The following is a 26445-nucleotide window of genomic DNA, read 5'->3' on the forward strand; positions in this document are numbered from 1 at the left end:
GCCGTCAGTAGTTCCAATGGAATATTGTCTACTCCGGGGGCCTTGTTTCGACACAGGTCTTTCAGTGCTCTGTCAAACTCTTCACGCAGTATCGTATCTCCCATTTCATCTTCATCTACATCCTCTTCCATTTCCATAATATTGTCCTCAAGTACATCGCCCTTGTATAGACCCTCTATATACTCCTTCCACCTTTCTGCTTTCCCTTCTTTGCTTAGAACTGGGTTTCCATCTGAGCTCTTGATATTCATACAAGTCGTTCTCTTATCTCCAAAGGTCTCTTTAATTTTCCTGTAGGCGGTATCTATCTTACCCCTAGTGAGATAGGCCTCTACATCCTTACATTTGTCCTCTAGCCATACCTGCTTAGCCATTTTGCACTTCCTGTCGATCTCGTTTTTGAGACGTTTGTATTCCTTTTTGCCTGTTTCACTTACTGCATTTTTATATTTTCTTCTTTCATCAATTAAATTCAATATTTCTTCTGTTACCCAAGGATTTCTACTAGCCCTCGTCTTTTTACCTACTTGATCCTCTGCTGCCTTCACTACTTCATCCCTCAAAGCTATCCATTCTTCTTCTACTGTATTTATTTCCCCCATTCCTGTCAATTGCTCCCTTATGCTCTCCCTGAATCTCTGTACAACCTCTGGTTCTTTTAGTTTATCCAGGTCCCATCTCCTTAAATTCCCACGTTTTTGCAGTTTCTTCAGTTTTAATCTACAGGTCATAACCAATAGATTGTGGTCAGAGTCCACATCTGCCCCTGGAAATGTCTTACAATTTAAAACCTGGTTCCTAAATCTCTGTCTTACCATTATATAATCTATCTGATACCTTTCAGTATCTCCAGGGTTCTTCCATGTATACAACCTTCTTTCATGATTCTTAAACCAAGTGTTAGTTATGATTATGTTGTGCTCTGTGCAAAATTCTACCAGGCGGCTTCCTCTTTCATTTCTGTCCCCCAATCCATATTCACCTACTATGTTTCCTTCTCTCCCTTTTCCTACACTCGAATTCCAGTCACCCATGACTATTAAATTTTCGTCTCCCTTCACAATCTGAATAATTTCTTTTATTTCATCATACATTTCTTCAATTTCTTCGTCATCTGCAGAGCTAGTTGGCATATAAACTTGTACTACTGTAGTAGGTGTGGGCTTCGTACCTATCTTGGCCACAATAATGCGTTCACTATGCTGTTTGTAGTAGCTTACCCGCATTCCTATTTTCCTATTCATTATTAAACCTACTCCTGCATTACCCCTATTTGATTTTGTGTTTATAACCCTGTAGTCACCTGACCAGAAGTCTTGTTCCTCCTGCCACCGAACTTCACTAATTCCCACTATATCTAACTTCAACCTATCCATTTCCCTTTTTAAATTTTCTAACCTACCTGCCCGATTAAGGGATCTGACATTCCACGCTCCGATCCGTAGAACGCCAGTTTTCTTTCTCCTGATAATGACATCCTCTTGAGTAGTCCCCGCCCGGAGATCCGAATGGGGGACTATTTTACCTCCGGAATATTTTACCCAAGAGGACGCCATCATCATGTAATCATACAGTAAAGCTGCATGCCCTCGGGAAAAATTACGGCTGTAGTTTCCCCTTGCTTTCAGCCGTTCGCAGTACCAGCACAGCAAGGCCGTTTTGGTTATTGTTACAAGGCCAGATCAGTCAATCATCCAGACTGTTGCCCTTGCAACTACTGAAAAGGCTGCTGCCCCTCTTCAGGAACCACACGTTTGTCTGGCCTCTCAACAGATACCCCTCCGTTGTGGTTGCACCTACGGTACGGCTATCTGTATCGCTGAGGCACGCAAGCCTCCCCACCAACGGCAAGGTCCATTGTTCACTGCCATATAAGACCGCGAAACCCGGACCGCTGAGACATCTATCGGTGCCATCGGTAGTCCACGGTCCACAGCCTGTCACTGACGAAGTGCTACTTTCGCGAATTAACGATATGTTACGTTTTTGGATTAGAAACTTCCTCTAGCTTCAATTGCATTAAATATGCAGTGAAGAGTCTGAGTCACCTTGCGGATAACAATGTATTAACCTTAGCCGCACATTGCAGAATATAGAATACAGGACAGTGCACCGAACCTACAATAAAATTATCGCAGTTGACATGTGCCCTGTCTTTCTCTACGAATTCTTTTGTTTATCTTCCCTATAACTTAGAAAAATCAGAAATCGTTCTTCTACCTAAATATGTATCTTCTGCGCCAGTAGGCGAAATATGATTCCTTGTCTTGGTCTCTACGCAAACTGACCAGCGGCTACTAGACGGTATTTTCCACAAGGGCGCATTTAAATTCAAATTTTGTGACTCACAATTTCCCAGGAATGTTCCTGTGCTGTCCGCTACCAGTGAGCTTAACACATTTAATTGAGCCCTGTGACCGCTGCTAGTAATTCGATCCACAATGATATACCTTCTTATCGATATAACGCAAATCTTCGATAGTTGGACCGACGCATTAATCGACATAGCGAACTACGGTGCACATGGTGGTGAAATGTATTAAAGTGACAACATAGTGCTGTAAACATTGTGATTTGTATGAATAACGTAAAATTATTCCAGAAGTAATCAAAACAAACATCGGAAATGGCAACTATTCTAGAAAAGATTGCAGCGATAGAAGCTGAGGTAAATTCATCGAAATTGAAAGGGGATAACGTGTCTTTGAATTTATGTTAAGAGAGAAAAAAATGTTTTTGACGTATTGTTCACCTACATAGATTAACAGAGACATTCCCAATAAATTTTCATTTTGTAAAGTTAAATAGAAAGCTAGCATTTTCATAGGATATAGGGACTATATATTAAATGCACACCAAAATTTATAGTCGTTTAATTAAGATTTGGATTTATGAGGTATACATTGAAAATGTGATGAATACCAGTGCAAATGTGTTATTCGTGTAGATGGCCAGGACGCAGAAAAATAAAGCTACTGCTGGACATCTTGGCTTGCTAAAAGCTCGGTTAGCAAAACTTCGTCGAGAGTTGATTACACCCAAGGGTGGAGGTGGTGGCCCAGGTGAAGGTTTCGATGTAGCGAAAACAGGAGATGCCAGAATAGGATTTGTCGGTAAGTATAATTTATTGTGGATGTCACATGTTTACTGCAGTGGTGTTAGCATTCACCCATTATATATGTTTCTTGCTGTTAATTATTCTAGGGTTTCCATCTGTTGGAAAATCTACATTGCTGAGCAATCTCGCCGGAGTCTACTCAGAAGTAGCTGCTTATGAATTTACAACTCTTACCACAGTACCAGGATGCATAAAATATAAGGGAGCTAAAATACAGGTACACATGAAACATAATAATTACCAGGATTTTACTTGTTACTTTTTGCCCCCTTTGCATACTAGTTTCCTCATGTTCCTACATCAACACTTGACACAAAGCTTTGGGAAAGAGAGAGATGGGCTGATTAGTTATGCATACTATATGTAACATATCCAGAGTTTTTATTATGATATAGGCCTCTTACATTACATTGCATTAATACTTGCTCCATAGATATGAATATGACATTTCATAGTGCTGTGGAATGTGTCAGCTTAACCTAATTTTTCATTACACATTTTTTTTCTACATTTACTATTTAATATCTAAAAATTCTTCTATTGAGTAGGAGTTGTCATTTAGAAATTCTTTTAATTTGTTTTTAAATGTTGATTGGATGTCTGTCAGACTTTTAATGCTATTTGACAAGTGGCCAAAGGTTTTTGTGGCACATAATTCACCCCATTCTGTGTCAAAGTCAGATTATAGAACGTGTAAATTTATTTAGAAGCTTAATCATGGTATGGTCACATACTGACCAGTCACATTTATTCATTGCTGACTTGTCCATTAAACACAGCTGAGTTGCAAAGTATTAACTAAAATATTAGAGCAGTTATGAGAGGAACACATTAGATTTATGCAATGGGTTGTTTGGTGTAGTGCAGTTTTTATCATTTTGTAGCTCTGTACTTACATTCTGAGGTACAGCTAATCCAAGCAGCTGCACTATTTCAAACTGTCCTTGAGTATTTGATTTTGATTGATGTTCATTACTCATCTGCTTGCCCGTGTCTACAATTCTTCACTGGCCATAAATATTTAGACAGGCCTGACATAACGTGTTTGTTAGACACATTTGTGTAGTATTACATGAATATCCTAAAGTTTTTGTACCTATGTTTATTTAATGAATAGATTAGCCAACTTATAGTCCAATAAACAGTTATTTTGTGGTAGATATGTTAAAGACTGTAGATTTGTTAGATCATTGTCAGATGATAAAATCTTTGAATTAAAGTATTTGATTTTCAAGCAGATTATGAACTTTTGTAGAAAACTACCTCTTTCATAGTTCATGAAAAAATGTGTTATCTCTCATAAATGGCATACAGATGCCGAGAAACTGTAAATTGCGAGAGCATTGCTGTACAGTTACTATTCAAAAGAAGTTTCACAAACATGAAGAAAAGTAGGCCATATTCCATTAACATTATTTATCCCAGATAGAAGTTAGCTGTTTTAGAATAATGGAAAATGAGTGTGTAATATTAATCATGTCGCAACTTTTCCCTTAGCTACTGGATTTGCCAGGAATTATTGAAGGAGCCAAAGATGGAAAAGGACGAGGTCGTCAGGTTATTGCTGTGGCTCGAACCTGCAGCCTCATATTTATTGTTCTGGATGTCCTTAAACCATTGCAACACAAAAAACTAATAGAGCATGAATTAGAAGGCTTTGGCTTGCGTTTAAATAAGTCTCCACCCAATATTGTGTTTCGTAAAAAGGATAAAGGTGGTGTAAATCTTCAGTGTATGGTAAGTGCTCTCGCATGTATAAATTAATTCTCTTAGTTGCGTAATGACACTTTATTTTTTTTACTACTGTGTTACTTATTATGTACATACAATATCACTTTATTTTAATGATTTATTGCTGACCAGAGGCATATTTCATTACTTGTTTTGTAAATAAAACCGCCTTTTTCTGCTGACACTTAATTTATTTTTCCCAGGCACATTTTTCTTGCTCTAAGGTATCATCAATCATCAGTAGGATCTATAACGAAAGAATTTTGTTATTTTTAGATTATCAAACAGTTCATGCTGCAATTTTTTATGGAAAAAAGGTAATTTCTTAAGATTTGCTGAGTTGCCTCTCATCTGGTCTGGATGTCGCACTACCACTTTATTACGTAAATATAAGCACAATTTTGAGTTCTGACCTTTTTCACACTGTTCACCGTATTTTTCCGTTTCTTTTGTGGTGTACTATTTTTGTTTTGCCATCCGATAAAACTATTTCTTCGGACACTGCTTTTAACAATGTAAATATTGTAACTTGATTACTTGTTTCCTCATCTTTGGTGTGCTTACCTAGTTGTTGCCAACCTAACAAAGTATATATTCAAAACCAACCTTCTATTCATGATGTTTATATCGTGTGTGTTTATGAGAGGGGGGGGGGGGGGGGGGAGCGGAGGGATGTTAGCGTTAGCGAGAGGTTGGAAGCTTTGGTGACAGCTGAGTTGACTTTTTTGACTTTGTTTCAATGTTCTGTGAAGGGGTTCATGGAAAGTGAGTGTAAAGATGTTGGTGGCATTATAATTATATTGGATGTTATTATTATAATCCTCTCTGGGAGCGTTATTCAATTATTTTACCTATTAGTGTAAACAATGAATTGTTTGGAACGTGTACTTGATCATTCAACAGGATTTTCCTTCCTGCTTTGGTTTTCTATATGTGGTAATTTTCTTGCAGGGTTAGGAGGTGTTTTTTATTGTTGATTCTAATTATTTTTCATGTCTTCTCTTGTGGTTCATTTGTGGTCATGTTCTCTGAGGTGTTCTGCAAATGTGGTGTGGTTTGGGAAATACGGAAGCGTCTGATACTGCCCGTCCGCTTTTACCCATGACGTCACAAATATGGCGGAAACGACCATAAACCACGATTCCAATATGGCGCATATAAAGTTGTTACGTACACATTATGAGGACGAAAATACATCGTAAAACAAACACACACACGTTCCACAAAAAGCCTAATGACACTAATGGGACGAGCACAGGAAATATGGGGTTTTTGGGTGGGGACAAACTAAATATAAACAAATATATCTAAAAACAAAGATGATGTGACTTACCAAATGAAAGCACTGGCAGCTTGATAGACACACAAACATACACACAAAATTCAAGCTTTCGCAACCGACGGTTGCTTCATCAGGTTGCTTCTTTCCTGATGAAGCAACCATTGGTTGCCAAAGCTTGAATTTTGTGTGTATGTTTGTGTTTGTTTGTGTGTCTATCAACCTGCCAGCACTTTCGTTTGGTAGGTCACATCATCTTTGTTTTTAGATATATTTTTCCCACGTGGAATGTTTCCCTCTGTTATATAAATATAAACAAATTTAGACACCCACCCCCATACAAAACCACGAAAAAAACTGACATCACAAAACTCCCTAAATACCACTAAACACAATATCATCTGGAATCAGACACTTCCCTTGACCTATATAGCTCAACAGCAGCTCCTGATCCCATAAATTGGGATCGAACACTTCCCTTGACCTATATAGCTTAAAAACATCCAATACCGACATTCACAGCCACACATTAGGAGCGAACACTTCCCTTGACCTGTTATCCTTACGACATCTCCACATACAGCCGTCCCTGGTCCGAGATGCCGGAACTTTAAGTAAGCCTCATTTCTTCAAGACATACTGAACACTTCATGACTTCATCCAAAAATCCGAATAGTTGAAGAAATTTTATTAGAGACAACGCACTGTCCCCCATCATAGCCAGCAACCGAAAACTGTTGACCCTGTCAGTTATAAAGACATAAAAAAAGCAATTTACCAAAATTCACATGCGACGCCACATTCGCAAACTAAACCAAAAACATCACCTAACACACCACCAGAGAGCACCACCGATCACATCAAAACGACACCTACAAACACGCCACTCTCACAAACTAAATTCCGCGCCGTCGTGACGTCACACACCACAACAACCTTACGTCACGGGTCAAAGCTGACAGGTGGGATCGGACACTTCGATCGACCCATGGTTTGTCCCATATTTCCAGGCTCTCATGTGTTCTTTGTATCTGACATCAAATGTTCTACCTGTTTGCCCCATAAGTGTTACACTGCAGTTGATATATACCTGCTTTCTGCTATTTGTCTCTTTTTTTTGTCAGTTTTGGGGTGTAGTTTTGTATAGAATTGTCTGTTGTGAATGCTATGTTTATTCCCTTTCTTTTGAAAATGTTGGTAATTTTATGTGATAGTTTGTATTTGTATGTCATTGCTACTATATTGTGTTTTCTTTCATCTTTTTCTGATTATCCTGTGTAGTTGTTGTGGGACTGGGTGTTTGTGTTTGGTTCTGTTGTGTTGTTGTCTGTGGTTTGGTGCTTTCTGATTTTATTTCCCTTTTATTTTGTTGTTTAGCTTTGTGACTATGTTACTATAGTAACCATTGTCTTGTGCTGTTTGCAATATTATGTCCAGTTCTTTGTGGTAGTTTTCGTTGGTGGGTGGCTCTATGTTGAGTTTATGGAGCATGTGTCAAAGTGCTGCTTGCTATTGTGGGTGTGGGTAATTCGAGGATTGGGGAATGATAGTATCCATTAAAAAAGGAAACCCGTACTCACTCTTCAACTCACTCTCTCTCTCATAACCTCACACGATATAGACATCATGAATAGAAGTTGGTTTTGAACGTATGTTTTGTTATGTTAGCAACAAGTAGGTAAACATACCAAAGAGGAGGAGACACGTAATGGAGTTACAATATTTATGTTGGTGAAAGCACAGTTTCCGAAGAAATAGTTATACTGAGTGGCAAAACAGTAATAGTAGACCACAAAAGAGGAGAAACATGGTGATCAGTGTGAGAAAGGTCGGAACTCAAAATTGTGCTTCTGTGTTGGTAATAAAGTGGTAGTGCGACCTCCAGACCATATGAGAGGAAACACAGATCACAGCAAATCAAAATCAATTACTTTTTTACTTAAAAATTATGACATGAACTGTTTGATAATAACAAAATTGTATTGTTATGGATTCCACTGATGACGCCTTAGAGCAAGAAAAAGGTGAAATGCGTCTGGGAAAAATAAATTAAGTGGCAGCAGGAAAAGGCGGTTTCATTCACAAAACAAGTATTTCTGTGCTTGCTGCGGAATATGGCCATGCAACAAACTTTTTATATTTGGAATCTTTCAAAATTATTTGAACATAAACTTAGGGGTGCAAGACACACTAACAATTAATAAGCAACTAAGCACTAACTGTTAATAAGCAACTAAGCCAAGAAACGTTGTCAATGCCGAATGAAAAATCTGCTGGTCATAGTACAACTTTGTTTACATGTTGATGCTGTATTGCTTTTTGTAGCATTTAACTTAGAGATGATAAAGATCAGCACAATAACTTCTGAGCACCAGAAGTGGTAAATATTTTGTAATTCTTCTAGTATATAACAGAAAAAAATACGATAATCCGTGTATCACTCACACATAATGTGAATTAATGGAGAGTGTCAATTGTCTCCCTGCCTTCCATCCAGTGCAGCCTCTATGAACGTAAATAGTGGTGTATGTTCTAGGATTTATTGTTTTGCATTATCTGAAATTGGCATTATAAATATTTCTCAAAACAGTACTAATCTTACCAAATATTTATGACATCAAATGGGACAAAATGAATCGGTTATATTTTATTAAAATGATTGCACTCATTTGTGGCTCACTTTTGGAAATTATGTTGTCATACGTATGTTACATTTTCGAATTAAAACAGTAGACCCATTGTTTGTAATGGCCAGTAAAACATTGTTGTATGTGTACTTGTAGGGTCATGCAGTGTGAAAGTGGAATACACATTTGCAGCCATGGAATGATAAGTAGAGTAGCAGTTTATTTAGAAAAGATGGCGTGCCACCAGATAGCATGCTGCTACCTGCCTTCTTGGGCTGAGTGCTGCTGGAAGAGTTGTGGCCGAAGGTCAATGGTAATTGCATTACCGGGCAACAGGCAGCCAAACCTGTTTGATGTGAACTTGAGCAAATGTTGCTGGCACACATCTGATAATCTGTAATTATTTAGAACTGCTGTATTAACATGGTCGTAAGTGATCCAGGACAGCCGTGTTGATATAAGTGCTTGTCTCCACATTCAGTTGTTCGCATGTGTGAGACTGTTCATTTTTATAGTGGACAAAGCTTTCAGCCAACAACTGACTCCATATCTTTACAACTGTATCAGAAGTTTGTGCTGCACGTCGGGCAATCTGATGAGAAATCAAATTGCATACTTATATTACAACAGTGCTGCTAAAATCAGAGTTCATACTACCTAAAATGGTTTAACTCAAAAAATATTCATGCCACCTGAGAGATTGCTTCTAACTGCTTGCAAGTACTTATATAAGGTGCTGTTTAGAAGTGACACTTGATGGTTCACTGGCTGCTGCTGCTGCACAACCTTATGATTAGTGATACTGTACCAGCAATCATCTGCAGATATCAGTATTGTATTTATAGGCTGGAAATTGTGTACTCAAAATGCCTACTTCTCCCATCTACAGCAATTTCAAGAGTCTGATCACAACTCCATAAAGTTCAAAATGAAAGTAACAATATATACATTTTTGCTTCTGGAATTAGGGCAAATAATTGATTATGGAAAAAAAAAAAATTTGCAAAGAGCGAGAGCTGTACTCTGAGCGTGATTAATTCATTACACTATCATATTAGTGACACTCAAACTGTTCAAGATTTGAGTTTTGTGTTTCATTTTAAGCAGTGAACATTTACACATATGTAGGTTGATTCTTACAAAGAAGAAAAATGCAACCAGCCACTATTAATGTACTGCTATTTATTTAGATAAATAGCGCCGTTACCGGATTCGAACTGGCAAGTTCATCATCTGATGGCTGTTCACATGATTTTCAAGATACACTTTACATTATCGTCCGTTTTCAATTTTTATTATTCCACTGTGGCGAAGTATTTTTGGTGTGTTGTTGCCGTCGAAAATTCTGTGCGATTTTGTTGCGAAGTTGCAGGATTGTATTTTTCGCATATTCCTAAATATATCCAGCACTTACGTAACTTTTACATCACCATATTGTGCAAAGCACCACACACACACACACACACACACACACACACACACACCAAAAATAATTTGCCACATCTGAAGTTATCACAGAGATTACAGATTTACAAACACAGCACTATTTACCTAAATAAATAGCAGTATTATTAGTGGCTGGTTGCTGTTTTCTTCTTTGTAAGAATTAACCTACATTAATTGTACACAGCCACGGTCTCACCATGTCGGTTTTAGACAAAAAACAGTTACACAACTATTTCCAACATGATTCGGCATTAAGTGCAGACTGATTTGAAGTGTATAGATTGCAGTTCCAAAATGAATGCACCTGTCCTGTAGAAACACTACAAACATGAATTTGGATGCCTTAATGACCAATTGAAAGATATGGATAACCCAGGACTGTAGTATCAATTCCCTAACTAACAACTCTTTGGAGAATCCCTGTTTCATTAACTTCTTTCACAATATTTTCCTGATTTGATGTGTCTTATTTGTCAGAATATTTGTTTGGACCACTTACTTTTAGCTGAAACTCCCATGCTCAAAGGATATCAAGATAAGGTCTCAGTAGTGATTTGCATGTAGTTTATTTCATAAATAAAACACAGTTTTCCTTTATTCTGTAACCAGAGTTTCACCATATTTGGGTCAGTCATGAGATTTTAATTGTTCAGCTTACCCATCCGTTATTGCTGTAGTTATAGGAATAACTCTTAAACTTTTTGAACAACAACCATATGGAAAGGATGTGGAGTCCAACCAAACATCCGACTAAACATTTTTGGACACTTACAGATCCTAATGAGCCTTCATTTATTATATCGAAGGAAGATTAGACTTTACTGTCCCACAAATGATAAATTGTTAGAGATGGAGAACAAGCCCAACTAAAGGAAATTGGCCATGTCAGTTTCAAAGGAACCATCCCAGCATATGCCTTAAGTCATTTATGGAATCCTCAGAAAACCTAAATGCGGATGGCCATGCAGGGATTTGGTCCACAGTCCAGTGTTTTACACCTGCACCACCTAACTGGATTACACATAGCACAGATAATTTAGGAGAATTATGATGAAATGTTTAACAGACTCTACTGGAGAATAATTAATTACTGTGTACAACTATACCAGTCTTGAAAAAATTGTTACTAATATGGGAATTGTTTGCCAGATGTGAATTGAAAAAGTGGAAGATAGAAAACTAAAATGACACAAGATGAATAATTTTCGTGATGAGGAAAAAGATTATGTAGGCATGGAACGTAGGAGGTTGAAGACCATGATAACATAAGCAAATGAAGAAAGTATATTTTGAGACAAATCCGCTATATATAACTCATGAAATGTAAGCAAGACAGAAATACTAGACTGCTGTATATTGAGGGATTTGTAAGAACTGTATTTTTAGGAAGTAATGCTGATAATCATTTCTCATGTGGGGTTGCAGGCTGTATTGTGTATCTATTTAATAATGTACAAAGCTCTAGAAATTAGAATGGTCCTCATTGCGTAATTATTAAGAGGATTATATGAATACACATGTAGTGCTAGTGGATCAAAGTACTTGTGGAAAGCTTCATTTGATGTACATGACTGCATCTCTCAAAAACGTATGCTAGTGACACACCATTAAATAACCAAAAAAGGAAGCCTTAATTAAGAATCCAGTACCAAGCATCTGAAGGTGGCATTAATTAGCCGAAAGCGTTTATGGTGGTGTTTGAATAGAGATTTTATAACTTACTTTTTAAATTATAATCCTTGTAACTGTACTACAGTCATGTTTTGTGATGGAACCTGTTAAGATTCTTTCCAGTAGGCCACGTCTTTACTGTCATGTACGATATTCCATATTTCACAACTTGTATTTTAATTAATTACGATTTTCTTTTACAAGATACTACTACAGCAGGTTGACATTTTTAAAAGTTAGCATTACCTGCCAGAACTTTATTACTCTGTTGTTGTTGTTATTGTCTTCAATTCTGAGACTGGTTTGATGCAGCTCTCCATGCTACTCTATCCTGTGCAAGCTTCTTCATCTCCCAGTACTTACTGCAACCTACATCCTTCTGAATCTGCTTAGTTTATTCATCTCTTGGTCTCCCTCTACGATTTTTACCCTCCACGCTGCCCTCCAATGCTAAATTTGTGATCCCTTGATGCCTCAGAACATGTCCTACCAACCGATCCCTTCTTGTAGTCAAGTTGTGCCACAAACTCCTCTTCTCCCCAATTCTATTCAATACTTCCTCATTAGTTATGTGATCTACCCATCTAATCTTCAGCATTCTTCTGTAGCACCACATTTCGAAAGCTTCTATTCTCTTCTTGTCCAAACTATTTATCGTCCATGTTTCACTTCCATACATGGCTACACTCCATACAAATACTTTCAGAAACGACTTCCTGGCACTTAAATCTATACTCGATGTTAACAAATTTCTCTTCTTCAGAAACGCTTTCCTTGCCATTGCCAGTCAACATTTTATATCCTCTCTACTTCGACCATCATCAGTTATTTTGCTCCCCAAATAGCAAAACTCCTTTACTACTTTAAGTGTCTCATTTCCTAATCTAATTCCCTCAGCATCACCCGACTTAATTCGACTACATTCCATTATCCTCGTTTTGCTTTTGTTGATGTTAATCTTATATCCTCCTTTCAAGACACTGTCCATTCCGTTCAACTGCTCTTCCAAGTCCTTTGCTGTCTCTGACAGAATTACAATGTCATCGGCGAACCTCAACGTTTTTATTTCTTCTCCATGGACTTTAATACCTACTCTGAATTTTTCTTTTGTTTCCTTTGCTGCTTGCTCAATATACAGATTGAATAACATCGGGGAGAGGCTACAACCCTGTCTCACTCCCTTCCCAACCGCTGCTTCCCTTTCATGCCCCTTGACTCTTATCACTGCCATCTGGTTTCTGTACAAATTGAAAATAGCCTTTCGCTCCCTGTATTTTACCCCTGCCACCTTTAGAATTTGAAAGAGAGTATTCCAGTCAACATTGTCTAAGTCTACAAATGCTAGAAATGTAGATTTGCCTTTCCTTAATCTATTTTCGAAGATAAGTCGTAGGGTCCGTTTTGCCTCACGTGTTCCAACATTTCTGCGGAATCCAAACTGATCTTCGCCGAGGTCAGCTTCTACCAGTTTTTCCATTCGTCTGTAAAGAATTCGCATTAGTATTTTGCAGCTATGACTTATTAAATTGATAGTTCGGTAATTTTCACATCTGTCAACACCTGCTTTCTTTGGAATCTGAATTATTATATTCTTCTTGAAGTCTGAGGGTATTTCACCTGTCTCATACATCTTGCTCACGAAATGGTAGAGTTTTGTCAGGACTGGCTCTCCCAAGGCCGTCAGTAGTTCCAATGGAATGTTGTCTACTCCCGGGGCCTTGTTTCGACTCAGGTCTTTCAGTGCTCTGTCAAACTCTTCACGCAGTATCGTATCTCCCATTTCATCTTCATCTACATCCTCTTCCATTTCCATAATATTGTCCTCAAGTACATCGCCCTTGTATAGACCCTCTATATACTCCTTCCACCTTTCTGCTTTCCCTTCTTTGGTTAGAACTGGATTTCCATCTGAGCTCTTGATATTCATACAAGTGGCTCTCTTTTCTCCAAAGGTCTCTTTAATTTTCCTGTAGTGAGATAAGCCTCTACATCCTTACATTTGTCCTCTAGCCATCCCTGCTTAGCCATTTTGCACTTCCTGTCGATCTCATTTTTATGACATTTGTATTCCCTTTTGCCTGCTTCATTTACTGCGTTTTTATATTTTCTCCTTTCATCAATTAAATTCAATATTTCTTCTGTTACCCAAAGATTTCTACTAGCCCTCGTCTTTTTACCTACTTGATCCTCTGCTGCCTTCACTATTTCATCCCTCAGAGCTACCCATTCTTTTTCTACTGTATTTCTTTCCCCCATTCCTGTCAATTGTTCCCTTATGCTCTCCCTGAAACTCTGTACAACCTCTGGTTTAGTCAGTTTATCCAGGTCCCATCTCCTTAAATTCCCACCTTTTTGCAGTTTCTTCAGTTTTCACCTACAGTTCATAACCAATAGATTGTAGTCAGAGTTTATTACTGTACTATGCAGTTTATCTTTATACTCTTGCCACCTCGGGGTCGAGAGCAATGCTCAATACGAGTCATTGGCTTTCTCATGTCAGTTTTGTTGTTAGTTGGTGAAGCCAATAAATGCGAAAGCAAGAAACAATGGTTGGTCTGTAGTTTAGCCTGAGGTATGGGTTAGGTTGGAAGGTGGCAGTTTGGTTGTGAGTTGCCAAAGCCAACAAATCTGATTCTAAAAAAAACTTGGTTGTGGTGACACTTACCTGTAGCTTTGTCTGAGGTCTAGGTTAGAGTGAAAGCTGACAGCTTGTTTGTGAGTTTGTGAAGGCAATGAATGTGATACTGAAAAAAACATGGTTGTGGTGACAGACTGATCTGTAGCTTAAGCCATTTGAAAAAATTGCAGGACATCATGTTATAGTCATGATATTGTCTACGGCATTTGTTGCATGTTTCCTATGTCACTGGCCGAAGCAGAGACTCATATCAAACATTCCTCTATATCCCCACCTCAAAGGTACACTGTTTGGTTCCTGTCCACAATTTCAGATGAGAACTGGCCACTTCAAATTCGAAACTTTAACACATCACCAATTTTCAGTGCTGAAGTTATTGAGAAGCAGGCCTACGTGTCCTACAGCTAATATTTATTGATCATAAATTTCCTTGCAGATGAACTGTTATCATTTATAGCTAAGGAAATACGAATATTGTACAGTAATAAACAGCAAAACTCCAAGACGACAATATGTGTGGAGCGAATCATACCACAATGTCAAGGTTTGGCACACAGTTTGGTACCACCCATAATACTGCCTAATATACATGAAATACATGCATACAGTTGCATTAAAAAAAAAGTCACAGTCCTAAAGAAACATTTTCTGGATGAACAGAAATATGGTTACATCTCTCTTCCCCATAAATTTTTGTTCAGAACCAAGATTTCTTTTTTTATTTATTTTTTTTTTTTTCATCATATGTTCTACACAGTGACTGATGACATATTCATCACTCTTTCATTTGAATAATCATCATTTTTATGAGATATCCTTGATTTCTGTAAGCCAGTGTATATGTTTGTGCTAATCTAAAATTTTACAGGCATTTGTTTTAATATCCATGTGCTGTATCTAGTATCGATAATTGTTTATTTTTATTGTTTGACCATGAACGCCCAATATTAGCCACATTATATGACTCATACTAACCCAACCATTCTGTGAAAATCAGATGTTTATAAAAAGTTATTCGGTATGTCTGTATTATTTATCTTTCTTTTTTGGTAACAATGCTTTTTTTCTTTTCTTTTTTTTCTTTTTTTATTTAAAGGTACCACAGTCAGAACTGGACAGTGATACAGTGAAAACAATTTTGTCAGAATATCGCATTCACAATGCTGACATAACTCTGAGGTACGATGCAACTAGTGATGATCTTATAGATGTAATTGAAGGAAATCGAATATATATACCGTGCATTTACCTGCTCAACAAAATTGGTAAGTAGCGTACTGACTATGAAGCAAAATCTCTTGTCTCTAAATTAAAACACATTTGCTTTTCTACTGTCATCATTATGTAATCAATTGCATTATTTCACACAACGTTATTACAGTGTGGTAAGAGCAGCTCATTATGTATTGCATGGCAAGAATAAAAGGAACTATCATCATCAATGAACAGAGTAAAGGTGCCCACTAACATTATAGTTGCAACATGTAAAAAACTGAAAGAATTTTATGAAATGGACAAGACCATTCCTCAAAAGAAAATTCCATTTTTCACTGTGTTTATATTTATGTTCACTATTATTTAGTTCACATGATCAGCTGATCTCAGTAATGTACTTTCACATATCCTCGTAATTTTACTAAATCACCAATTGTGAGTGTATTCAAATGAAGTCTGTCTTGTAAATAGGTTTCTAGTGTCGTCATAAACTTGAATGAGAACAACATTCCATACTGGTCAAGGGCTGTAACACAGAGCTCATATTCTCTAGCATTTAGCTGTGAATAAAGTCACCACTTTTTAAAGAACTTTCCTATATCTAACATTTCTCAGAAACCGTAACGACATTAGGTGAATAGATCTCACATTTACAATATGATCGTATCTAGTCTAGACGTAACAAGTCATCAAATGACAGATAGTAAGTAAGGAAGAGATTACATAATATAGCTTCATTTGTTCAGGGGCTAGACCACTGTCGTCTGGTCCCTTCTCTGGATTTGACACTATCCCTAAAACATGACTGCAAAGTGTAAACAACTTCTCCATCGCAACTAAAGACTCTCGTTCTTCTTCATAACTTGTGGATGCACTGGCTCCCTTTTTGCCCATCACATCTGCACACAAATCCAAGAAGCATGTGGACAGTGGGCCCTTCGTCCTGTACAACTAATTAAAGTCATGTTTCTCCATGAACGTTTTTCACCAGTCTAGGAGGAAGAAGTGAGACGTGTTGCTCCCCACCAAAATGAAAGATGTCATGTAAAATAACTTACACAACTAATTACAGTATCTGATAGCTTTGACCGTTTAGTAATTTATAATTATTTCTACATCTGGGTCTCAAGGGACCTGAGTTTCTCTCCACAGCAAAATACATGTGTTTGGGTGTATTACGTCCTTATTATGAGCTAATAACCACTTGGTTTGTAATTGGGTGGATATAAAAATCTATCCACCAACCAGTGGCAGGAGAACATATATATAAAAAGGTATTTAAATCTGCTAGCTTTCTGGGCCAGTGGCTCCTTTTCCCGGCAGGAGGATTCAAGGGGAAGTAAGAGGGGTGAAAGAAAAGAATTGGTCAGCGTTAGGAAATGGGGAGAGTTTGGAAAAGTTGCCCAGAACCTTGGGTCATGGAGACTTACTGGGCGGGATGAGAAGGAAAGTCTGTTAGTCTCCCATGACAGGGAACAGAAAAAATAAATCCCGATCCTCCAGTTCTCGTTATTTCATCCATGCCTAATGGTAGTAGCAACAATGCATCTGGTAATATATTTTCTGAACCTTTTTATGTAATTTACTCATATTTCTGCTGGATGCTCTTGTAAGAATAATACCCACCACATTAACCAACTATGTAACAATCTACTCTCCATAAGGAAAGCCAAAGCCAGATGATCTCTATGTGTTATGTTCTTGGAGCCCCAAATCAGCATTTGAAACTTTTGTATGCTCCACAACAGTTAATAATGCCTTCTCTGTAGCATATAGTTAAATTCATGTTTGTTGAGAGTTCTGCTGATGAAAGCTATTGTCTTATGATCTCTGAACTCAGTATTCAATTCACCTTGAAATAGCTCACAAGCTACGCCATATTTAGAAGCATCTGTTGCTAACGTAATGGCTTAATTCATTATTGAGTGGTTTTATATGGACGCATCTACTACTGCCTGCTTAATATTATGAAATGCCTCTGATGCTCCTTCATCCCATATCCACTTGGATCTTTGCTTTAATAATAATGATGATAATCTGGGGTCATTTGTCAGTTGAAGCTGTATGTAGTGACAACAAAATCTAGCTCTTTCCAAAAGAGAGTGCAATTGTTTCACATTTTTTGGTTCAGGACAGTTTTTGATGTCATTCTTTCTCCATCCAGTCTTATTCCGTGGGTTTGTACGAGATGTCCTAAAATTTTTAGTTGTTCTCTTCCAGAATGCCATTTGGGTAACTAAATTGTATGTCCTTTTCACTAAACTTGTGTAATGTTTTACTTAACAATACGTAGTGTTATTCCCACGTCTTGGACACAAGTAATATATCATGTACATAATAATTAACTTTTGTAATAATTCTTTCCCTGGGTCTTCATGTATAGCTTGTATGAACACTAAAACATAAATGTTCAGTGCAAAAGTTAGTACTCTAAATTGATTCCCATCAAATAAGAATGACATATATTTTCATGAATTTTCACATGGTTTTATCTGCCAATAACTGCCAGTCAAATCCATTAAACTAAAGTACCCCCCTTATTCAAATTTAGCCAACTCCTCATCAGCAGGTGTAGCCCTTTATGTTTCTATATGTTTGTTAAGTGTTTGTGCATTGAAAGCTAAGCTTACACCTCTTTACTACTAGTAAAAGCTTACTGTACACACTCAGACTGCTTTCTATTATGTTATTTTCCACCATATTGTTTACATTTGCAGCTGGTCGTAAACTTATTGGAACTGTATACAGCAAAAGAGTAGTTTATTATCTTAAATTGGCAAACGTATTCACAATCACCCCTGGTTTATCAGAAAAAATACTTCTGTATTTCAGTAATATTTTATACAAATTGTGTTGTTCTTCAGTTGGCGAATTAGGTCCATGGACTTAAATCATTATTTGTTCATTTAATTCATCAAGGTTGTCTGTTGTTTCTTCTGGGTGCATACACAGACAATAAAAAATGCCTGGTTAAAAATACACTTTTTTCCAGGTGAAAACACATTATACCCTGGCTTTTTCCATATTAAGCGACAATATATTTTCCTTTGAGGCTATAAAACTTAACAGGCCTTTGAGGCTATAAAACTTACCAGTCCTTTGAATGGTAAAGGTATTATACACCAGCGTACAACTTCCCTGCACTTTAGGAAATAAAACCCGCAAAACCCATGCATTTTGGAAAGTTGTTTAATGTGTGGCAACATGTGCACTGTATATTTTGGTATTATGAAAGTATAAATACAAATTCCACCAAGTGCATGCATTTTGGAAAGTTGTTTAATGTGTGGCAACATGTGCACTGTATATTTTGGTATTATGAAAGTATAAATACAAATTCCACCAAGTGCAGCATGGTAGCTTCCACAGCACTGAAATCAAGATTATGATGCACTTTTGTCGATCAATCATAGCTCATGTCATGTCATGTGATCTTGCCAGGCAGTGACAGCAGATATTCAGAGCTTAGAACACATGATGTAGTCAGCCAAAGCAACATCACTGCTACGTAGCACAAATACATAAATAAGAAAAGTTAATAGATTAATCCATTAATTAAAACTTCCAGGCTGAATTGCCATGGTCCATATATAAAACTACTACTCCTTCCTGATGTTTCGTTGCCTACTGCGGGCAACATCTCCCGAGGTGAGTCGGCAACTGTCTGCTAGGCGCTGGAGGTCCCGCTTATATAGAGCGCTTAGATGGTGCCATCACTCATCACATGCTTTCGACTTTAAAATTATCTCTGGCTAGTGCCATCTCTCTAGATTACAGGTAATCGATTGTCACTTTGTTGGTGCAAAGTCGACCGCTATATCTTGTCTAGTTTTAATCCTTCTTCTTTTTTATTAAAATTATTTTCATGCTTGTAGATCTCTATAGCTTCTCTATACATTCGGGTATAATAATGTGAGGTCCTAGCTATCACGTTTGTCTCACTAAATTTTATTTTGTGATCACAGTCTTTGAAAAGTGTTCCGATACAGCTGATTTGTCAATTTGTCGCAATCTACAGTTCCGTTTGAGTTCCGTGGGCGGGTATTAACACTCCTTTTCGTTGTTCCAGTATAAACCATGCCACAGCTACATGGAATTTTATACACACCTGGGGTAGCTAAGGGGTGTCGTGCGTCTTTCACCGATCTTAAACTTTCACTAATTTTCTTGGTAGGTCGAAAGATTGTCTCCACTTGAAACTTGGCCAAAACTTTCCCAATACGGTCCGTGGTGTTATGAATAAATGGAAGAAAAACTTTTCAGCTGACGGTTGTTGTTGTCGTGAGAGCACAGCTGAAATTGCAGCAGCTGAATATTTGTGACAAGCACAATCATAAATCTCACGTATGTGCACCAAACATTTCGTGAGTTACCTGGGAGAATACATGTTCCATTGAGCGATTCAACTTTTCCATAGAAAAGCCAGTTATGTGTGAAATCGTTCATTATTTGTAATCTATGAAAGAACTGAAATAAATAAGAAAACTACCCTTGAAGTGTTGTCTTTTTGAATGTGTTTACACTTTAAGATATATCAGACACAGGTGTGCTAAGTGACTGTCCTCAAAGTTTTAAGTTTTGAATGAGTATCAGATTCTCGATGATTTAAGAAATTCATCACACATTCTCACACAGAACGTAATTCGTCTTGCATAAAAGAAAATTTACTTCGAAAGTAACGTTTCTCAAACTGCAATTCACAATAGTTTCCCGTAACGTGTTGGAAATGTAAACAGTTGTGATGTCACACTCATTGCAAGCAGTTTGTTGTTACAGAGTATTGCACAGTCTTCATCCTAAAGCCTTTGACACATTTTGCTGTCGGCAGACGCTTATGTGTGTGCTGTGCTTTGTTGTTGTAAATGGCACATTTTCTTTGCAACTTTTTGGTGTTATTCTCCCATTTACATTTTATGGCATCAGTATTATTCTGCAGTAGCAAGCCAAAGTAAAATTCTTCATTAGAGTATCAGTTCTTTCCAGTCAAAATTACAGAAATTTAACTGAAAGCTAAAACATTTGAAAAATACCCAGAATTCTAAAAAGTTCCCAGGTTTTCTTCATACTTTTGCTCTTGCAGTAGGTTTGGCTTGTTCGCCCTCTAAAACATTATCTTCTTGTAATAACCATCGGATGGGAATAGTTTGTGTGAAGGCAATTAATCTTTCCGTATGAGGGCCTATCATGTGGGTGTTACATCCTGGATTCTGGCCCACATTCCAGGATGTTGTCTGTTTTCTGCTGCTGTTATAGGATAACTACTCCTATCTGTGTTTTGTTTAGGGAAATATGTGATGAGCTCTGTTGTATTGTCAACAGTGCTTGTGTTACTACCTACAAATACTTGTGAGTTATTATTTACTGTGTTGTTCCTCATCTATTGCTTACGTTTTTGTGCCTCCTGATTACACAACAGAAATTAATTTCCTTTCTCCTGGTAAATTTTGGAGGATAACGATTACCTTCACTGTTTCATGTGTGTCCATTTCCTGTATTGTGATTGTCTCATGATTAAAATTTCTCCGTTATTTATTTAATGTATCCATACCATCTACATATGTTAATAGTTTATCCACTATACAAGATTTATTTCTGCACAAAATAAGGTAATATCCTCACGAGGACCTGTACCAGATGCTTTTCATCTGTGGATTGTTTAAATGTGTAGACCAAGTCAAATGCCACTAAATATGTTTCTTTTAGATAGGATCTAATGATTCTAATATTAACTTTTGACAATATTGTGAAAAGGATAGATTACTACTCACCAAAGGCCTTCTTCGGAAATACAAACAAACAACTCACCCAAACACAATACACACACACACACACACACACACACACGACCACAGTCTCTGGCTGACAAGGCCAGACTGCGAGCAGCAGCCCATGATGCAAGAAGCAATGTGGGTGGTGGCAGTAAGGAGCAGACTTGGGGCAGAGAGGGAGTGGGATAGCAGTGCAGGGGTGGTGGACAGTAAAGTGCTGCTTGTGGGAGTATACAAGGATGAGGTGGAGAGAGGGTAGGGCAGCTAGATGGAGTCAGGAGGTTAGGCAGAGGAAACAGGGAGGGGGAGGGGGGTGGCAGTGTGAAAGGAGAGAAGTAAAAAGACTGTGGGTGCTTCAGTGGAATAGAGGGCTGTGTAGTGCTGGAGTGGGAACAGGAAAGGTGATAGATGGGTGTAGGAAATGACTAATGAAGGTTGAGGCCACAGGGGGGTTGTGGGAACACAGGATATACTGTGAGGAGGATTCCCACCTGTGCATTTCAGAAAAGCTGGTGTTGGTAGGAAGGATCCAGGTGGCACAGGCTGTGAAGCAGTTATTAAAATGAAGTGCACTGTGTTGGGCAGCATGCTCCGCAATTGGTGGTCCAGCTGTTTCGTGGTAACAGTTTGTTGATGGCCATTTGTGCAGACTTAAATATATTTTAATTTAATTTATTTATTTAAGAAATTTGCTTAAGAAAATTCTCAGCTTCTTATTTATTTTTGGTATTTTTGTTATGATTTCCAGTGGTTTTATTTAGGTTCTAGCTTCAGTCTTTTAAAAGCCAAAGAATAGAAGTCTTTGGTTTTAAATACCACAGTAGAGCTAGATATATGTTCCGCAGCATCGATCTTACTGATACTCCTCGTCGGAACTGCTCCGTTTGAAATCTCTAAAATGTTTATTTCGTTACAAAGATCATTCGGTACAACTAGGTGCTATGTTGTATGATGCATATGGTTTGATGTGTCCAACTTTTTTTATCAACGAAAAGTTTATTGCTTCTGAGATATTCTCTCGAAGTATATTGACTGTGAAAAGATGTCGGCTCACGCTATCATTCCATGCTGCACCTCCGATCGATCTACATCAGGTGATATCTGAAGAACGTTTGTCAAATCTTTTATAAATTGATAAATACGCACCTTGAATGCATATTATTCTCTTCAATTTGTTTATTGTGCCATGGACTAACTAAACATTCACAATGGAGCTTAATAGTGTAGTACAATAATAGCAAAATCTCTCCAGCATAAAACACATCCAATCTCTGTAATTGCTTCACACAGAGTCCTCAGATATATATATATTTGGTTACTTATTCCAGAGAGATGCGTCCATAGCACAGAACATCCAGTTCTCGCAGGCAGTTTATACTACTCTCAGCATTAACAATTCGCTGCACCTGAGTCATAGTTTTTCACCATTTACGATCCATTACAGGACAGACAGCTTGTTGGTTGTCATGCCCACGTAGAATGCAACACAGTGGTTGCATCTTAGCTTATACATCACTTGACTGGTTTCAAAGGTAGCCCTGCCTCTGATGGTGTGGTGGTGGTGGTGGTGGTGGTGGTGGTGGTGGTGGAGGAGGAGGGGAGGGGGAGGGAGGATGTATGGGACATGTCTTTCACTTAGACCTATTACAGGGATATGAGCCCTGAGGTAAGGGTTTGGAAGCAGGGGCTGCATTGGGATGGACAAAGATATTGTTTAGGTTTGTTGGGCAGGCAGAATACTACTGTGGGAGGGGTAGGAAGGACAGTGGGTAGCACATCCCTCATTTAAGAGCACAATGAGAGGTAGTCCAGACTCTGGCGTAGAATGTGATTCTGTTGCTCCAGTCCTTCAAGAGGGGAATGCTCCTCTGTAGCCAGAGAGTGGGACTTTGGGTGGTAGGGGTTGACTGGAGTGATTAGGCTCTGTTTTTGTACAAGGTTGGGAGGGTAATAAGGGTCGTGAAGGCCTAAGTGAGACCCTTGATATATTTCGAGATGGATTGCTCGTTACCAAGGATGTGACAGTCAAGGGTGGCAAGGCTGTATGGAAGGGACTTCTTGATATGGAATGGGTGGCAGCTATCAAAGTGGAGGTATTGCTGATGGTTGGTAGGTTTGATAGGGATGGAAGTATTGATGTAACCATCTTCGAGGTGGAGATCAACACTGAGGAAGGTGGCTTGTTAAGCTGAGGAGGACCAGGTGAAGGGAATGGGTGAGGTGTTGAGGTTCTCGAGGAGTGTGGGTAGGGTGTCCTCACCCTCAATCCAGGTCACGAAGATGTTATCAATGAATCTGAAGTAGGTGAGGGGTTTGGAATTCTGGGTGGTTATAAAAGATTCTGAAGCTCATTATTAGGTAGGCATAGGATGGTGCCATGCGGGTGCCCTTGGCTGACCCTGGATTGCTTGTAAGTGATGTCTTCAAAGGAGACATAATTGTGGGTAAAGATGTGGTTGGTCATGGCAATCAGGAAGGAGGTTATAGGTTTGGAATCTGTCAGGCCCTGGGAAATGTGGTGTTCAGTAGTGGCAGGGCCATGGGCATTAGGGACCTTAGTGTAAAGGGTGGTGACATCAATAGTAACAAGCAGGGCACCATGTGGTAAAGGAACAGGAACTGTGGCGAGTTGGTGGAGCAAATGGCTGGTATCTTTTATATAGGAGGGAAGGTTGGGTAATAGGCTGAAGGCGTTGGTCTACGAGAGCAGAGTGTCTCTCATCGGGAGCATAGTAATCAGCCATGATAGGGCAACCTGGGTGGTTTTGTTTATGGACTTAGGAAGTATGTAGAAGATAGGAGTATGAGGAGTGGTAGGGGTGAGGAAAGGGACAGGCTTAGGGGAAAGGTTCTGGGATAGGCCTAAGGATGTGAGGAGAGACTGGATATCCTGCTGGATTTCTGAAATGGGGCACTGTGGTAGGATTTGTAGGTTGATGAACCTGACAACTGGTGGACTCCTGCCAGGTAATCCTTGCAGTTGAAAACAACAGTGGTGGAGCCTTTGGCAGTAGGTAGGATCATAAATTTGGGACCAGTTTTTAGGGGTGTTTGTGGTTCTTTCTGCAGATGGAAGGTTGGCTTTTGTGTTGAGGGATGAATGATGGTGAGACAAGATTCGAGGTTAAGAAATTCTGGTTAACAGGAGGTTATGATTAGGGGCAGTTGGATCACAGTTGGATAGAGGAGTGAATGAAGTCAGGCAGGGTTCAACCTATATCTTTGGCTGAGTGTGAATGGTAGGGTTGGCAGTGAAAAAGTGTTTCCACTGTCTGGACCGGGAGAAGGAGAGCAGGTCTTTAACAAGTCCTGCATGATTGAATTTGGGAGTGGAGCAAAAGGCAAGACCTATGAAAAGGACTGATACTCCTTTGTGAGGATAAGACTTTTGGAGGAAAGGTTCATGACTGTGTTTCAGTTCTATGGGATCCAGGATTTTCAGATTTATAACAGGCGAATTTTACCAATGGAGAGGAGATATTGCAAGGAGGCTTGGGCCTAATTACATGGTGTTGCAGGACTGTGTTGGTGAGGGTTAAGTACTGGCAGAATCTGAGCAGATAGAGGTCATTGTGGAAGGAGAGCCTGCAGCCAGAGGTGGGTAATTATATGGTAAGGCTATTTTGGAGGATTCCATGAGCCAAGCAACAACGCAGGAACAGTATGTGGGTCTGGGTTCTGGCTAGAAATAAGTAAACTTTTCTATATTGACACAGATGGAAGGAGCAAGGATCCATGGCGAAGGATAAAAACGTGAAAAACACATAAATAATGTAGAAATACATGCAAAAAAAATCACAAAAATACACCGGGAAAAATCATAAAAACGACGAAGCAGATGAAGTATGGGGAAGCAAGATGAAACCTGAGAGACTAGGCCGAAACTGAAAGGCGAAAACCAATGAAATTGCTGTGAAAACACAATAATATCAAAGAAAAACTAAATAAAAATATTGTAATGTGGGTTGAAGGTCTGTAGGTACATAAGTGTGAAGAAGGGGGACAGCAGATGTGACTAGATTAGGTGAAGTCAGTATGTGTAAACTGGAATAAGAGAGGAGAAGGGGTGTGGGGAGTGGTTGGTACGATGAGCTGCAAGTTTGTGTGGCACAGGAAGATACGGAAAACAACACACAAAAATTCGCAAGATTGACGCAGGAAGAGTAATCAGTTTGCAGGTCTAGGATTGATGAAATTGGCAGGAGTAGTGTGGGACACGAGATACTGCACCAACAGTCAGCACAGTCTTGTAGCCATCTGTTGTACACGCCCAAGGTAGTTGATACAGTGTGGCTCATAAGTAGAGTATGCGGTGCAGTTCATAAGGTGCCAAATGAAACAGAAAAGAAGAGAAAGGAGGATGGACACTGAGTATAGTAATACATTACAAAATAGTAACAAAGGGAAACAACAGTGTGGTAGAAAAGCCATTAGGCAGAATCAAACAATGGAAAATCCAGGATGGAGTAATTACAATACCATGAAAAGATAGAATGCTTCTACTCACATAGCAGAGACATTGAGTCACAGATAGGCACATCACAAAGACTGTCAAACAAGTAAGCTTTTGCCCATAAAGGCCTTCATCAGAATTAGACAAAACACTTGGTGTCACCGCCAGACACCACACTTGCTAGGTGGTAGCCTTTAAATTGTCCGCGGTCCGTTAGCGTACATCGGACCCGCGTGTCGCCACTATCAGGGATTGCAGACCGAGCGCTGCCACACGGCAGGTCTAGTCTAGAGAGACTCCGTAGCACTCGTCCCAGTTGTACAGCCGACTTTGCTAGCCATGGTTCACTGTCTACATACGCTCTCATTTGCAGAGACAACAGTTTAGCATAGCCTTCAGCTATGTCATTTGCTACAACCTAGCAAGGCGACATATTCAGTTACTAACAGATAATATTGTGAATCATGTACCGTCAAGAGCGACATTCATCATTAATGGA

General features: G+C 38.7%; 1 protein-coding gene across 1 annotated transcript in view; it reads left to right on the forward strand.

Annotated features, from left to right (window-relative positions):
- Positions 1 to 2485: 2485 nt before the first annotated feature.
- LOC126480981 (GTP-binding protein 128up) overlaps positions 2486 to 26445 on the forward strand; it is a 50798-nt gene continuing 26838 nt past the window's right edge. The window contains exons 1-5 of the mRNA XM_050104421.1: positions 2486 to 2668; positions 2948 to 3113; positions 3205 to 3335; positions 4616 to 4855; positions 15607 to 15775. Of these exons, the coding sequence (XP_049960378.1) occupies positions 2627 to 2668; positions 2948 to 3113; positions 3205 to 3335; positions 4616 to 4855; positions 15607 to 15775 (748 nt within the window). The 5' untranslated portion in view covers positions 2486 to 2626. The remainder of the gene's footprint in view (positions 2669 to 2947; positions 3114 to 3204; positions 3336 to 4615; positions 4856 to 15606; positions 15776 to 26445) is intronic.

The sequence above is a fragment of the Schistocerca serialis genome, chromosome 1, assembly GCF_023864345.2.
Source record: "Schistocerca serialis cubense isolate TAMUIC-IGC-003099 chromosome 1, iqSchSeri2.2, whole genome shotgun sequence".
In the NCBI taxonomy this organism is placed as follows: Eukaryota; Metazoa; Arthropoda; class Insecta; order Orthoptera; family Acrididae; genus Schistocerca; species Schistocerca serialis.